The 16,085-nt window shown below is 43.1% G+C and overlaps 1 protein-coding gene across 1 annotated transcript; it reads left to right on the forward strand.

Moving 5' to 3' along the window:
• Window positions 1–924: 924 nt before the first annotated feature.
• On the forward strand, window positions 925–16,085 carry NEMP2 (nuclear envelope integral membrane protein 2). The gene is made up of 9 exons (XM_018911722.3): window positions 925–1,094; window positions 3,418–3,533; window positions 4,987–5,215; window positions 5,389–5,461; window positions 6,464–6,557; window positions 7,250–7,364; window positions 8,010–8,235; window positions 10,429–10,605; window positions 12,655–16,085. The coding sequence occupies exons 1-9, from the start codon at window positions 965–967 to the stop codon at window positions 12,878–12,880; spliced, it is 1,386 nt and encodes a 461-aa protein (XP_018767267.2). The 5' UTR covers window positions 925–964; the 3' UTR covers window positions 12,881–16,085.

Consider the following 16,085-nt stretch of genomic DNA (forward strand, 5'->3'; position numbering starts at 1 on the left):
ACAGCCCTAAACAATAAAAAAATAAAACTAAAAGCAACCTTCACACAGAGAAGGGGCATTGTTTTAAGAACAAGGAAGGAAACGCTTTGGAGCAAAGCAAGTAGGTTGGAAAAGCCAAATGTAGGGCTCAGTATAAAAATAGACAACAGTGATGCCAGAATGCCTTGGCAAAACTGTGTTTATCGATTTTCATAGAATAGGGAAAAAAGCTCCAGCCCTTTCCACCCCTGACTGGTGACTGTGACTCACTAGCGATCTAAAATGACTGCAGTGAGCAAGCAGGGACTGAGCCGAGCTGGACCTCGCTCACGTCTTCACAGGGTTGACAGGGGAACGGCGTCCTGCTCCTGGCTCTCCCTTGTGGCTGCCCAGAATAGCTGTGGATGTTCACCTCCATCTCAACATCCAACATCACTTCGTTCGGGCAGGTCCTCTGGGCGGACAGAGAGGCTGATTAATGTGTGGTTCATTGGCTCCGGCACCGCTGCTTGCCGGCACCCTGCTGACCTGGTGACTTTCCCTGGGGCTGGGAACTGGGTGTGTAAGGAGGACAACATCCACCGTCCCCCTTCAGCTGGCTGACCGCCTGGGTTGAGGTCTGCAAGTGTCACAAGGTGTCCACCTTTGGTTTGGGAGGGATTTTATACCTTTGCTGGGCAGCCAACGCTCTCACTCTGAGGGGATCACAATACAAGGACACGCTTGGGCTTAGCAGTTACCTTCGCTGATTTTTGCTCCTCCTTTCCAAGCGCAACCTCTCAACCCCAGGGAAGGCGGAAGAGGAGCGGAGGGCGGGGTGTCACCCTCCAGACGGGTCCCTCAGCCCCTGCCCAAGCTCTGGGTGCTGCGGGTGGAGCCCCGGGCCGCCGGCGGCCCCGCGGGGGGAGCGGGCAGCGGGGCCGCACCGCCCCTGCCCCGCCCTTCGCCGGCCGCGAGGGCCGAGCCTGGAGCCGGCGGCTGCCGCATGGGTCCGGCGTGGCCGCCCCGCCGCTGGCAGCGCCCACGGGCCCGCCCGCGGCCGGGGCTGCTCCTGCTGCTTGTCCGGCTGGCGCTGCCCGGGGCGGCCGCGGGCAGCGGGGAGGCGCCGCCAGCAGGTACTGCCCGTCCCCTCCCGGCCCCGGGGCAGGGCGGGTGCTCACAGGCCGGGGGTTCCTCAGCCCATCCCTACGGGAGCGGGGACTCGCTCCGCTCCCGCTGTCCCTGGGCCCCGAGGCCCCCGCCGCCGCCCAACATGGCGCTGCCCGGCTGACGGGCCGGGGCCCCTCGCCCCGCCGGCAGCTGCAGCGGAGCCGGGGCAGCCGCGGCCTGAGGCGCTTTGCCGTGTCCCCCTGTTCTCCCTCGCAGTTCGGGTCCCGCAGGACGGCCCCGCGCCGTGGCCGGGGGGGCAGGGGCGCTGGAACCGGCCCGGACGAGCCCGCACACGGACAAAGGGACCGCGGCGCACAGAGGGCGGGCGCGTCCCGCCCGCTCCGGCGGCGGGGCCGGGAGCTGCCTCTGGCTGTGTGACTCCCTCTGGCTTCCTCAGCAGCTCGGGCCAGGGGAATCGGGTGCAGAACAGATCTTTTATTAACATGTTTGAGGGCAGGCAAACCCCTGAAGGCTGTGCTCAGCTGTAGTAGCAATAAGGACCTCGAGAACCGGCTTCCTCCTTGCTTTGACGTTCTCGAGTCCTGGGCATCCTCCGGATTCTGCAGCACATGCTGATGGCTCCTAATTTCGAATTTCTTTGCTTGCAATCTCAGAATTTGAGATTTACTCTATGTGTGTGTCCTCCCAATAGCTAAACCCAGCGCCACCTCAGAGATACCTGTTCAGAAGCATCTCTCCTTTTGGAACACCATTGTGGAGCTGATGCAATTTCTCAAGCCGCTGTTTTTTCTCAAGAAAATTGCCTTAAAACTATGGGTAGTAAGAAAATACTCGCCAGCCTTGCACGTGGATGACATTGCTGTTGACACGGATGGATACTTTATCCGTAGCAGCAGGAAATCCTAAGATGCACATCTTCTGGAAGGTGTGGACGCTCTGGGCTGTGTTCTGGCCCTGCCATTTCCTCGTGCTGGATTATCCTGGTTTTACACCTGGGTAGTGCCCAGCCTCACCTCCCTGCTCCCTCAGTGACAAATAATCCTTCTGCAGCATTGTGCAAGGACTTTTGTGAAAGTGCCTGTCGAGAGGTACAGCCAGTGCTTGCCTGAGTGGCTGTGCTCCCTCCCACTGGATTTGCCATGGATGAAAATTAATCTGATGGGTAATTTTTCCACAAGAAAAAAATGCCCAAATTTTAAGGTTAAACCAGTTTAGTAGGATCATGTGTGGACAATAATTCTGTAATGCTATAATAAATCTAAGTAAGAACTATAATAAAACTGAGTAAGAACATCCACACAGTATTTTTCATTGGCTTAACTAAATTTGTTAAAAGATAATTTAGCTTAATTTCATCTTCCTTATAGAGACACAGCAGGTTTTTACCTGCAAACAGCATCTCCTTGTCTGGGTTGAGATTGCACATACCCGTTTTGTTGCTCTGAGTGCATGACAGTGTGTTAGCAGTTATTACTGAGCTTGGCTGAGACCTACATTTTCTATTCAGTAAGCTCTATGAGTCCCTCTGTTCGGATGTGTAATTATTTCCTCTATGCTTCTCTTTAATTATGTTCTTGAAACACTGTGGTAATGCACTGTAGGGTATATTTTACACATGTATATAGATCAGAATGTATCTAAAACTTTGCTCCATTAATCTTTTCGGTCCATTTCTGCTCTAAAGTGCAGTCTTAATTCTGAAGATCATCGGGGCTCATGAGGTTTCAGGAGGGTTAGAACAATTCACGTCTCTAATTCAACAATTTTTAGTGAGCTGTCAGTGTAGTTCCCTTATTACATGCCATGGCTGGACTGGGACAGGAGAAAAAATGTTCTAAAAAGAAGAGTTATGTGATTTAACATCAGAAACATTTCTGAGGGAGAAGAGTATGACTTTTGTGATCAGCAGCCGTGTCATGTGCTAAATGACTGTGTTAATATGTAAGTCTGTTTACCTGCTCAGACTCCCACAGTTGCATTCACCACTGGTACAGGGAACTCTGGTGGAGTTACACCCACTCATGCCAGCAGTGAATTTGGCCCAGAGGCCCTGTTCCAGTGCCATCAGAACACTGACGCTGAAGCCAAGCTTTTCTGGATTACATTTTGTAAAAATACCACCCTGTTTTGGTTTTTGGTTTTTTTTTTTTTCCCCGAAGGTGTTGCAGTTTACTTTGGAACCTAAATGACTTGATTAAAAGTCCAATTTGAATTTCCATCTAAATCATATCGAACATTTTTCTGTCAGCATTTCCAACAATGAAATGGACTATAATTAGACATTTGTATTTGACACATGCCTAAAATTAACTTTTTTGCTCCCCCCAGGTAAAAACTGCAGCATATTGCAGGAAATGGATGTCATCCAGAAGCAGGATGAAAACTGTTACTGCTATGTGCAAAACAGAACCATTCACTTACAGTACCTGTGGTCAACTATCCAGGTGAGAGGCTGTTCTGGGGGTCAGTTAGTACATTTCATGTGAGCTTCTCCAGCCAGTTAGCAGGATCAGGGCAGCGTCTCTATGGAATTAAATAGCTGGGACCATGATAAAATGCAGCATTATAATTCTCCAGTTGGGATGCAGTGAGGTTTGGTCTTGGCCTGAAAGTATGATGGTGCCACAAAATTAATTTAGAATTGTGTGTTATTTTCTTGCACACATTTTCTCTTGATGGATCACTGTTAGCCTCTGAAACAAATGCTTCTGCCTATCACCAGCTGCCTTTATGGAACTTTTAAATCTGAGGCCTGTGTGCAGTTCTGGGGCTCTCTCACCACAGCACACCCAAGTGTAGGAACCAGAGGCTCATTAGATGGTAACTAATGAACAAACAGCAGCAGTGTGTTCTCCTGAGTAGCAGAGGGTCATCTTACAAGACACACACTCAGAGATTAGTTTGAAGCAAATACAAAGCCCTTCAAGAGTGGAAGCAGTAACAGCTAAAGGAGTGAGCCAACCATCTCTTTGGCTCCTTTTCTTTCCGGAGAAGTAAGTCTCCAGACAAAGGAGGGAAACTGTTTTGTTTTCTCTGTTGGAGGAGGACTTTTCTCTCAGGTATAAGAAAGTGGAACATCTCTTTGTTCCCAAGACTGTTTTCCTCAGGAACATGTTGCAGGTGCTTTTATGAGTGGTAGCATCCTCCAGGTGGTAAAACCCTCCATCAGTCACACAGACTTTCCTGGAGACAGCATTTAAAAGTAGGAAGTTCAGATTTTTTCCACAGCAAACTGCTTGCTGAGACATTGTCTCCTTTCCCAGTACAAACCTGGTTTATTACCCATTGCACCACTTTTTTGCAGATAGGTCTTTGTTGTCTAGTAGGCCCTAAAGAATGTATCAGAATTCTCAGGAAAATCACCTCAACTTAGAGGATGGACAAGATCTTTTTACCAATTTGGTGGACGAAGGCACTGGAAACCAGCAAAAAAACCCTAAAATACCCAACAGGAAAGGGCTTCTCTTTAAATTTCTGGTTATGCTATCTTTCATTTTCCTCATCCCTCTAATGTCTCCAGCATGAAAACTGCACTATAAAGAAAAGCAAGTCAAGTTTAGGAGGGGAAGGACGAGGGGTATGAACAACTCAAAAAACTAACTGTGGTCAGTCAGCAATTACTAGCTTTGTTAGAAATTTGTGTGTGGGCAACTGTCACAGTAAAACCAAATCCACTGTGCATTTGGATGGATTGAGGCCCCTCCACTGAACTTCACTGCCAGTGAGTTCTCTGAATTACCCTGTAAGGTATTAATTGTAAACAACTAATCTTTGCATAATATAAATAACCAATACTCAACAATTAAGACTGATTTTCATTACCACATGCAGTATAGCTCACAGAAGCCCACAGTGATTCTGAGCTGCTTCTCTGTGCATTCTGTTCTTTGTTTCCAGATCAAAGTTAACAGCAGAGAAAGGTTCCGGTTTGAGCCTATTTCAGAAAAAAACAACTGTCAGAATTCAGAAACTGTTTTTGAGTTTGTTGCATGTGCTGTTCAGATCCTCTGGAAGCCAGAGACATGTACAGAAACTTTCCTGAGCATAAAACAATATGGAGAGGACATTTGTTTCAAAATACAACCCTTCAAAATTGAACCATACGTTGTGCGGGTGAAAAGAGAAAGTAAGTACCAAATCTTTGAGTTCAGATTACAGATGGCTTGATATTGCCAGTGCTACTGAATGTACCATCTTTTCTGTAAGAAGCTTGGGACTTTTCTGTTGATATTTTATATAATCAGCATTTCAGATTGAATTAGTCTAAAGTCAATTTCTATTTCTTTCCTCCTTTTTTAGTGCTAGATGGAAAGCTCTTGTTTTTGTTTGTAGCTGGAATTTTTCTGTTCCATTTTGCAAACAGCCTGAGCAGGTGAGTACTGGCTGCTTTTGACCTTCTTTCCCAAAGCCTGTGCATCTTTGGTCTGTTTTCTAAAGAGGAAGTTCTTTGGGAAAGTGAAATAAAGAACTGAATATATATTTAAAACTTCCTCATACCATTTGTGTTTGGACAGATTGTGACATATCTTGGAGTGCCTAACTCTGTTTATCAATCAGATGTGTTTGGGTTTTTATATCCAAACTCCCTGCACTGGGGGACACCAAGACAATCAGTCCTCAGTGGGCAAGCGTGTGGATCAGAAAAGCCATTTTTCCCTTTTGTAGACCACTGAGGATAGTTGAATGCTAAATAATGCTTATTATTAATGATGCCTTTCCTTGGGGGGAAATATTTAGGACAAAGTCATCTGGGGCCTCTTCTGCCTCCACCTTTGTGCCAGCCTTTCTTCTGATGCACAGTTTTCATAGCACATAAGGGAGGATACTCACTTGTTACAGCAAAATATAAATCCACAGCTTCAAAGCAAAGTGAGTCACAAAATAATTGTCAGGAGGCACCTCTAAAACAAGCAGAGCAGCAATAGGTTTTATAGCATTAACTCTGAATTAACATGATGGAATTTATAAATGCATATGCTTAGGAAAAAAAAAAAACCTTGTAGGTTTGTGGAGGGTTTTCTGCATTTTAAATTAAAATAAAACTTCTCTTGCAGTGCAGAACCATATTGGTTATTTCATTTTCTTCTGTATACTAGAGACTGGAAGGTCAATGCAATCAGAAGTAGTGTGAGCTTTAAGAAACCCCAGCACAGTCTCTTAACCTCTAACAACTCTAGTGACCTTAATATCTGCTGGGAATTTTTCCTTACACAGATTTAATACCTGAACTGGGCCTGCTTACCATATAACTACAACTCTAACTTACAGCTGATTTAAGTTCTTATTGAACATCACTGCTGTTTTTACAAATGTTGGCATCTTAACCAATTACAAATTACACATCTCACTATATTCTCTCTTGTTCTCTTCACAGGAGTGCCAAGTTCTTTTACCTTTCTGGAGTAATACTGGGTGTTCTTGCTCTGCTAGTCTTTGTCCTGTTGACACTTAAAAGGTTTATTCCAAGGGTAAATCTACATTTATAAAATAAAATAATAGTAAACATCATAAAACAAGAAGTGACAGTACAGAGCCAGATTCTGACCTTGTTCTGGTTTTGTGGCTGGGTAACTGCACTGAAATGACTGCAGGATTGCTTGAATCAAGTAATTAGAGTTAGGTCAGAGTCAAGTTCTTTTTAGCTTCCTCCTGAGTTTAAACTGAACGGGCATTGGTGATGTACAAGACGAGTTCATTGTGAAACATCAATTATTTTCATTGAACTGGAGCTAAGCTTACCTTTGAACCTGTGAATCAATCTAAATTAAAATACAGTGGCAACTGAGACAGATTCTCTTCCATTCACCAAAGACAATTCATTGTAAGGCAGATGGGAATTTTTCCTTTAGTTTTATAAAACCTGTGCATTCCCATAATATTGCTGAGGTATGTTAATTGGGAACACAGGTCAGTAGGGTTATACTGTGACATTAGGACATGATACACAAATACAGGGATGCAGTTGCTCTGCTTGGAATTGATACTGTGTTGTAGCATGCAGAGGACTGTGCAGTTGAAGTCTCAAACCCTGTAGATCTAAAGAATTTCACATTTGTTTTTGCCTGTGAGTTCCTTTGGAAACAATGGTCCTGATTCTGGCTTGAATTTTTTTTTATGAAGCTCTTTTTACTTCTTTTTTTCTTTTTTTTTTAATTTCTAGCACAGTACCTTCTGGATTTTAATGAGTGGCTCCTGGATGGTCTCTCTCTATTTTATTTACTGCTTCAAAGAGAATATACAGTGGTTGTGGTCTGAACACAAAACCTACCTGTTGGGTAAGAAAATTACCAAGAAATGTGCTGCAGATTTTGGTTTAATTTAGTGGTCAGATGAATACCTGCCCATAAAAAAAGAAAGGCAAGTGACTCATATAGAGTTCTATTTTCTCCTAAGCCATAGATGTTGAAATATTCTAAAGGTTCCTAATCCACTCAAACGAGTGTTTACTCACATTGTATCATTGTATAAAGAGTTTGATGTAGAGGACTAGTTCTAAGAGCAGATTTTGCTTGCATTATTTGTTCATTTACTTGCTGTTGTTACATACTTTCCCTGCAAGAGCAAAAGGGCAGCTCCTCTGGTTGCAGGTTGCTGGATGTGGGAAATGGATGCACACATTGGGAATGGGATGTGGCTGCAGGGGCTGACAAACCTATTGATCTGGCACCTGCCTCAACATGGTCACGTGAAGAGAATTCATGTACAGCCCACAGCATTGGCTAAAAGCTGTTCAGAGATAACCTTGTGAACTCTTGACACACTTTGGAAATAGAAAGCACATCATAAAACATCATGCAGTTGCCTGTAAGACAACACAAGAATCAGCAGGCTACACTTCACAGCAGCTGCCAGCTTTGTGAAGCAAAGTTTATAGGGGTAGTTTGCATCTTTTTCTCCATGTCCTTTTCCTATTCCTGCAGGGTATTTTCTGGCTGTTGGGATTACCAGCTTTGCCATTTGCTATCAGCGTGGGCCGCTTACCACGGAGCTCAGCATAACCTTGTTCACATGGACACTCCAATTAACAGCCTTTGTCCTGATCTACTTTGGTGTCACCATCCCTCAAGTTGCATATGCAGTCATAGCAGTCAGCCTCTGCTCCAAAGGCCTGTGTTACCCCCTGGGTGCTGCCTGTCATATTGCCAGGTCTGTGTCTGTTTGTGAATGTTCAAGTCCTGGGAGAACCAGGAAATACTGGAAGCTGATCATGAAAAAAACCCTACACTTCAATAATGGTAATTTCTAGTACTAGTTCAGAATTTTGCCAAATGTAAAACTGCCTTAGGAAAGGTTAAAGGTGCAGAGACACAGAAATTATTTTCCAGTCGGCAGTTTTAAGCATGACTTTTGTTCTGTGGATAATGGAGAAGTGCGACTGTGTTCTTAAGGACAAATGTAGCACCTTCTAGTCCACAGCATATGGCAACCAGAACATTTCTGTTTGATTGATGAGACTGCAGCAATACTGCCTTGGTTTGACGTGTAGTGAGAGAAGCTGCAGGGAACCCATATGGAATCTTAGGGATAAAACACTGTACCATCACCAAGGATGCAGCTGTTCAAAAGTGACAGTCCTTGGAGGTTGAAGAGAGTGCAGAAACTAAAATCACATGTCCACAAAATAGCGTTCTCCATTATTTTAGTTTTTCTCCCTGTCATTCATAGAAACAATCTATCAGAACCATGGAGGTATTCCTCAGTATTCCTAGAGGCCCATTATACATTGTGGAATTGAACAGGAACTGTTTGCAGTAGGTAGACCTTAACTTGTTGAGTGTTTGCAGTAGTAATACAGGAACAACGTCTTTGCTCATCCTTGAATCTGAAGTACATTGTAGCACAAGTGCAATGCTCAGATGAAGATTCTAAAAAGCCCTGCCAGTTGACATCTGTTTTTTACCTTCAGTGATGGATGGCATCCAGCTTCAGAGTTTTTAGTACAGACTGTTCCATAGCTGTGGATTCTGCTGAACCGCAGAGAAGTAGGGAGAGGCAAAGGCTAGAACTGGCATAACCAAAAGAATAAAAAACAAATAATCTGGGGTTGTTTTTTTTTTATACACTGTTCTTACACTGTTTAGTTTTGAAGAACATACTGCTTTAGTCTTGTCTTCTCTTTTTACATGCTGAAGTATGAAGTGGCCTGAATTGAAGCTTTTTTATTTTAGGTAGAATTTGTCATTTGTTGTAGACCAATTTTTGCCTGCAGCTGAGGAGCAACAGCTGTTTCAAAAGCAACATGTAAGATCAGCACCTGTTGTAAACAGGTTCAGAACACTCTGGAATCAGTATGATGTGGCCACAAGTTTTACTTTTACTTTACTTTCAAGTTTTACTCTGAAACACTGTAGTTTATTCTTCATGTAGTTCTTTCTTTTTGGTTTTCATGAACTGATGTGTCTATAAAGAAATACACCTCTACAAGTAATCTTTCTTAGGAGAATGATAAGGATTTTCAAATTTTTCTGTTTCAAAATCCTTAAGCCACAGCACTGAACTGTGAGGCCACAATGCCAGATACACAGTTAGAGCAGCAAATATATCAAAATAATTTAGAGTCTTGTGTGGATCTCACTAAGCCAGCAAGACCCGTCACCATTTGACCTAAACAATGACTACAGTTCTCTGCTTTAAAGAGATACAAGGAGGAAAGTTTAAATGCTGCTGATGTTGGAGCAGGTGTTTTTATACAGAGCTGAAAGTTTTTTGGGCATCCAGCCCTTGCTTATCTTAACTCATCACAACATTTAAATTGAAAGCAGTTGACAGAAGGAAACAGAACATGGCACACTTTCTAATTTATATCTAATTATATTATACATCGCTATGCAGCCGCTAAAAAACCATCAGATTGTAAGCATTTTGGCCTCAGACTACTCAGTTTTGTAATTCAGAGCAAGACTAAGAGAAGCTAGCTAGTAAACAACATGAACAACTCACAACAGGCTTAGAGCATTGCTTATCTTTGAAGTAACATATGCAGACTGAGTTTTGATTCAGCCCATGTCGCTGCAAAGACACATTTTGCATTTTGCACCTAAAAATGGCTGAGCAAGCAGCCATCTCTTTAATTCTGTGAGATTTTAGTCCATGCATACACAATAAGGAACTGATCTAATGCTTATTACACATCATGTGAAATTCTACAGCTCTGGTTAAGACCTAGGGTAAGCAGGCTAACAAACATTACATACCTTGCCCTCAAATGTAAGAATGCAGCTTGTTCTCTTAAAAGGGTAGAGGTGACTAATGCATGTTAATAGCAGGTATAGAGAAAAGGGGCAGATAATTACATGGCAGAAGACTTTATAAATACTGGTTATTTTAATTTTGTTCTAGAAAAATGAAGCATCACTTCAAATCAAAAAAATTGGTGTTTAAATACCTTACTGAAGAGGAGTATCGAGAACAAGGTGAAAGTGAAACGATCAGAGCTCTGGAGGAGCTGCGCTCCTTCTGCAGGAGCCCTGACTTCCCATCATGGATAGCTGTATCCAAACTCCAGGCTCCACACAGGTAAGAAAACTTGGCTTCTCTAAAACAGGAAATACATTGCACACCTAAACACATTGCAGACCTAAATGCCACTTCAGGCTCTGTTCCAGGTGTGTTTATCTTGCATGTCCCACTCAGGACCACAGCCACACCTCTCAAGGATATTACTCGCTGGTGGCATTAAATTTCTGTTTGTTCCTCCCTGACCACAAATTACTCTTGGGAATTTGCAGACCTTCACAGCTGATTCATGGTCATAGAACTTAAAGGCTTCCTACTGTGCCTCTGTAAGCTCTTGCAGTGACCCTGGTGGCTCTCTTAACCTTTTTGAATTTTGAAATTGCTCTACTTCAGGTTTTAGAGCAGTGCATTTTTCTGTGGTGTAGAACTGGGGCACGGTGAAGATACATACTCAAATATTACCTATATTAAGCTCTCCAGCTGCAAATCTGCACAGTCAGGGAATCCTATTATTGAAGTATCACTATCTAAGTCTATAAACAGAGAAAGAAATCAATACCTGCAACAAGCAAGTAGAACAGGTAGAAGAGCTGTGCCATGTATAGCTTAAGAGATAAACCTAAGACAAATATAGTTCAGGAAGGGTCAAGCAAGCAAAGCTAGAAAACCCTGCAGAATATAAAATTAATCATAACAGTGTATTCCCATCAAAACAAAAACTTGAAGAGATCAGAAGCAAAGTTTCATATATTAGCCAGCCACAAAGACTTAGTCCTTGCCACAGAACCAAGTGTCATGATTTTAAAGGAGCCCCAGTCAGGAATTTATTCAGTAACAAGTTAAACCCAGTTTCAGAACCTTCATCTTCCTTGGACTGGCACGCAGACAGCCTCTCTGCCAGGTTTTATAGATTTACTGTTAAACAGTCTTACTTTCTAAGCTGCTTGCCTTCTTTAGAATGAGGGAGAGATAAAAAAGTGAAAGCTTACTGTTGTATTGTAAAACTAAATACCACCATATGTACAAAACAACTTGAGACACACATATTTTCTAGCCATCATTTCATTAATAGAGGTGTTATAGACTGTTCTCTGGTTGTGAAAAGGGAAATGAAAAGGAGAACCAACAGCAATCAGATTTGGAGAACCCCTCCCAGCTCCCATTAAGCATCAGACTGTGGTTCATCCCAAGGCAAACCTGTTCCCATTTAGACTAACAGAGCTTCCAAGAACAGTGAGGTGACAACATTCTGTGATGACATTCTGTGACGACACAGAAATGTTAAGTCTGAAATGTAAATTATTGATCAGTTTACCAGAACTCCAGAATGTAGTTGCATTTCCTTTTTCATACATTTCTCTGATGCTGTCGGCACTTACCCAGGTGTCAGAACTGCCGTCTGTTCCCACACTCTTGCCAGAAACCTCCAGCTTTGTTCTCTCTCCTCAATGGAGTTGCCCACTGAAAGGAAGATTTGTGGAGGATTGCAGGATAGGGACAGTGCTAAGTTCGTGCTTTGTTCTGGCATTTACTTGGAGCAGCTGCAGAATTCCCAGTCTGCACTCCAGCTTCACTAGAGGCAGGAATTCTTTGGGAAGACTTGAGCTCAGCTTGCCCACAGTGCACGCACAGCACCAGCAACAAGGTGACTACATACAAATTCGGAGTGCAGAATTCTTGCCATTTTTTTCCTTTCATTAGCAATATCAACACACCTGAATTCTTACAGCCTTTGTCTCAAATATGCTACAGCTCTAATTTATTTTTAGAAGCTAAAGTACCAACTACCCCACTGTACAAATGTTTAGTCTGGATTACCCTGCAAGTACTGACAAGATGTGAAAAGGAAGTTAGATCTTCTTGCTTAGTCACAAGACCTTGCAGATGGTTTCCAGAAGAGCAGAAGTTACTTCTACAGAAAATACTGAAAAGATGAGGGAAAACCAATCTTTGCCTTGTTGCCATCCTTTATTGGAACTTCCCCTCATCTGCACTGCCTGTGGGGATGTCCTTACAACACTCCTTCCTAAATAGCAATACCCCAGGAATTTACAGTATTTCTTCTTTGAATTTCTCAGTTGATAACTTCTCCCTTTCAAAATTTGTCAGGTTTGCAGCTTTTGTTCTGGGATCTCCCCACGTCTCACCTGCAGAAACAAAGGCTCATGATGAGCAGTATGGCATTGGGAGCTTCTTCCTGGAAGAGCAGCTCTTTGAGACCAGGGCACAGTTTGAGCAAGAGAAGCCAGCTAATTCTGTCCATGAAGAAGATGAGGAGAACGAAAATGAAATGCATACACAAATTCCATTTCCATATGCTACTGAGCTGCTTTGAGAAATAACAACAAAAGAGACAGAAAACACACTTCTCCTAGAAAGGGAGGATACAGAATGAGGACTCACACTTGGCCTTTTCTTGTGGTTGCTGGTGGACAAAGAAGGATTTTTGAAAAAAACTCTTTCCTGTATCACCAATGTTACCTGATTACCATAGGGGCTGTTCAAGTGAAGAGGAATCTCATGCTATGGGTATTTTCACTAGGGAAACATTGTGTATTTCCAAGGCAAGTACTGGAGACAGCCTGTCCACCAGGATGCCTTCTTTTACCAAGAACACTACCTCTAGTAAACAGAGAATCTGTTCTGGCCCTTGCCATCATCAAGTCCTCTGTGCTGAGCACTGGAGGGAGGAAAAGCCATTTTTAATACTCTCCTTTTACTAAGTACCCTCTGTATCAAGACTTCTGATAATGCTTTTAGAGTGTTGATAAACTGTGTTCATTGTTTGTGAGACTTTTATAGAGAGTTGATGCAGCTGAACAAAGTTTGTTTCCTCTTCTGGCTGGGCTGGTCTGTTAGCTTCATCCTGCCTCTGCCTTTAGTTTTAAACTCCCCTTGCTCTTCAGAATGCTGCCTGATTTTGCACCCTCTGCCCATATTATTCCATTTTTGACCTCTGTTGCTGTAGTTACACTGCGTTTTGTTCTTTCCAAGTCTTTGTTTATTTACATACTTTCTTCCCTCTTGTACAGGTCTTCTGCTAACCTTTCTCTAGCCCTCTGCTTCTCCACTTCTGACAGTGGTTTAGGAGAGGTTTTCCATCCCTAAACAATTTTGCTATTGCCTTCAGTTTCAGTGTCAGCTTACCTCAGGCAGGTGCTGCTGTCTATTCCAGGCCTCTGCAGAGCTCCAAAAAGGTCACAAAGGCTGAGGCTGTTTCAGCTGCTTGGAGAAACTGCTATTAGCAGAGCCAGAGTGCTGCTGTGAGCCAGGAACTGGGAATGCAGATAACCCACACAGAGCTCCACTGGCCTCAGAGTACTCAGTAGTTTGTTCACTGAGTTAAGCAGCAGAAAATCATTCCTGGCAAAACAATGATACCTGACTTTTACCTTCCCCTTCTCAGCCGTCTGTGGGACTTGCCAGAGAGAAATTCAGGCAGTTACATGTCTGAATTAGGTATTACACAGTCCTAGGCTAGGGAGTAGTGGGTGTACAGATGTCATTTCTTTCTTTTGTTCTTTAGGCTATCCCCCCCTGTATTCTTCTGTTCTCACTTTGCTGTTTTCCTTTACTGTCTTACAAACTGCAGAAAACAAGAGACCGTGAATTCTGATTAATTCACCATCTGATCTCACAAACCCAGCAGGAACTGTAAGCAGTGGGGAGCAGTTGGTGCTCAAGAAAGGCATGTCAGACTGGGATCTCCCTGCTTTAAAAGGGCTCTTTGTTCTTTGTACCATGCCTAGTGGTGCAGCATGACTTCAGCAGTGCAGGTGCTGTCCTGGGTGCTCCGTGTCCATCGCTGCAGCAGGGACAGAACCCGTTACCTCCAATGGTGCTATGAAGCATGGCCATACCATAATCCAGGAGCTCCTCTGTGTCACAAAGGACTCAGAGTTGGTGCTTGAAAGCCTTAAAGCCTTACTGGTGTGGTCTTTTATCCTTTATATTGCTTCAGCTTTGCTTAAGTTTAAAAGAAACACTTCCATTTGACAGTACAGAGACACTTAACACCCTTTAGTGCCATAAAAATTTAAGTACCTATGCAGAATCTAAAGCATGTTTAGAGCAGAGAAAAGCCATGTCAAGCAGGTGATCCAAAATGCACTTGCTGTTAAGTCAAGAACATTCAAAAACAGAGCAAGGGTTCTGTTTAGGAAGGCTACTAGCAGCAAGACTCACCCTTAAGAGAGGCTGGTGCTACCAAATCCACAGCTAAATTGCCACCCACACTTGGGAAGTCAGGTTTGGCTTGGGGGGCTCTGGCACTAGCAACAAGCAGTTGTGAAAACAGAGGAAGGCCTCATTGTCTTGGCTGGTTTGGGAGAAGGAGGAAAACTCCCCCCTGAACAATGACCATAGACCAAATCAGATTTATTTTATCTTTGTGTCACCGTCATGAAATGGAGTACTTGAAATAATTACAGATTAGGCAAAGGATGCTCAAAGAGATGTCTTAATGTTTTTTGCATGTTTTGAAGTACAGAGGTTTTTTTCAGTGTACTTTATAGTTAGCCAAGAGCTCCCGTCCAAGCAATTTGAGGCCAGGGAAAAGAATCAGATTTGTCTGAGCTTAAATATAGTTTTCCTGGATGTCCTCTCTTCAGTGAGGTAGTGATGATTACCCTTCTGTAATATGGAGGCATATAAATACATGACATCTATTTACATACAATAGCCCAGATTATACATTAAGGTAGTATTTTACCTAAGCAATATGTTAAATGGAAAAGCCTTCACCCCCCTTAGTTTAGGTAAGTACATGTTTTAGAAGAATACCAGGTACACCTGCTTCAACAAGGAAAAAAGTTAAAAAGCAATAAAAATGAAATAAAAATCAACTCACGCTGTATGTAGCTGTGAGATCCATTGTTGGCAGGGATGGGTAAATACTGTCCCAAAGCAGGAAACTATTAAATGCATGCAAACCAGAATGGCAGCAACAGGAGAAAGATGATGGCTGCCTTAGTGGGTAGCTAATAGTGACCTTAAAAATCCTCCCAAGCCTGTTCCAACATTGAAAGGGTTTCATAAACAAAACTCACCCAAACCAGCTGCTGTCACTGGAGCCCTGTTCACTTGCACAGTGCTTCTGTGATATGTGGAGATGACACAGCCTTACTGAAACACAATTGTTAAGTACTGTTGTTTTGGTTTTCAGCTAGAAAATCTAGGAACAGAATCTAGGCATTAATCCATTGCCCTCTTACAAAGCCTTTCTCCCTTAACAAAGGATGTTACATTTTTCTCTGGTCTCTGCAGTGTTCACAGTGATGCCCTGCACTCTTTCACACATTGGTTTGTGTCCCTCACAGTCCCTGCACCCCACAGAAGGGAACTGGTGCCCAAGTCAGATTTTATTATCAAACACTATTTTAACACAGTGCAAGAGTAGTTCCCAGGCTCTTGGTTCAGCACCCTCCAGTGACTTCAGTAAAAGGTCATTATCACTGAATTATTTTCACTTCAGGTTGGTTATGTTCACTGCTGACATTAATATGAACAAATAAAATAAAAGTTCATATTGATACTATTAA

The sequence above is a fragment of the Serinus canaria genome, chromosome 7 (genome assembly GCF_022539315.1).
Source record: "Serinus canaria isolate serCan28SL12 chromosome 7, serCan2020, whole genome shotgun sequence".
Classification (NCBI taxonomy): domain Eukaryota; kingdom Metazoa; phylum Chordata; class Aves; order Passeriformes; family Fringillidae; genus Serinus; species Serinus canaria.

Coding starts and splice junctions, on each gene's coding strand:
- NEMP2 (XM_018911722.3), top strand. CDS start 965: ATGGGTCCGGCGTGGCCGCCCCGCCGCTGGCAGCGCCCACGGGCCCGC. Junction 3,534..4,986: donor ACCTGTGGTCAACTATCCAG/GTGAGAGGCTGT, acceptor CTTTGTTTCCAG/ATCAAAGTTAACAGCAGAGA. Junction 5,216..5,388: donor TGTGCGGGTGAAAAGAGAAA/GTAAGTACCAAA, acceptor CTCCTTTTTTAG/TGCTAGATGGAAAGCTCTTG.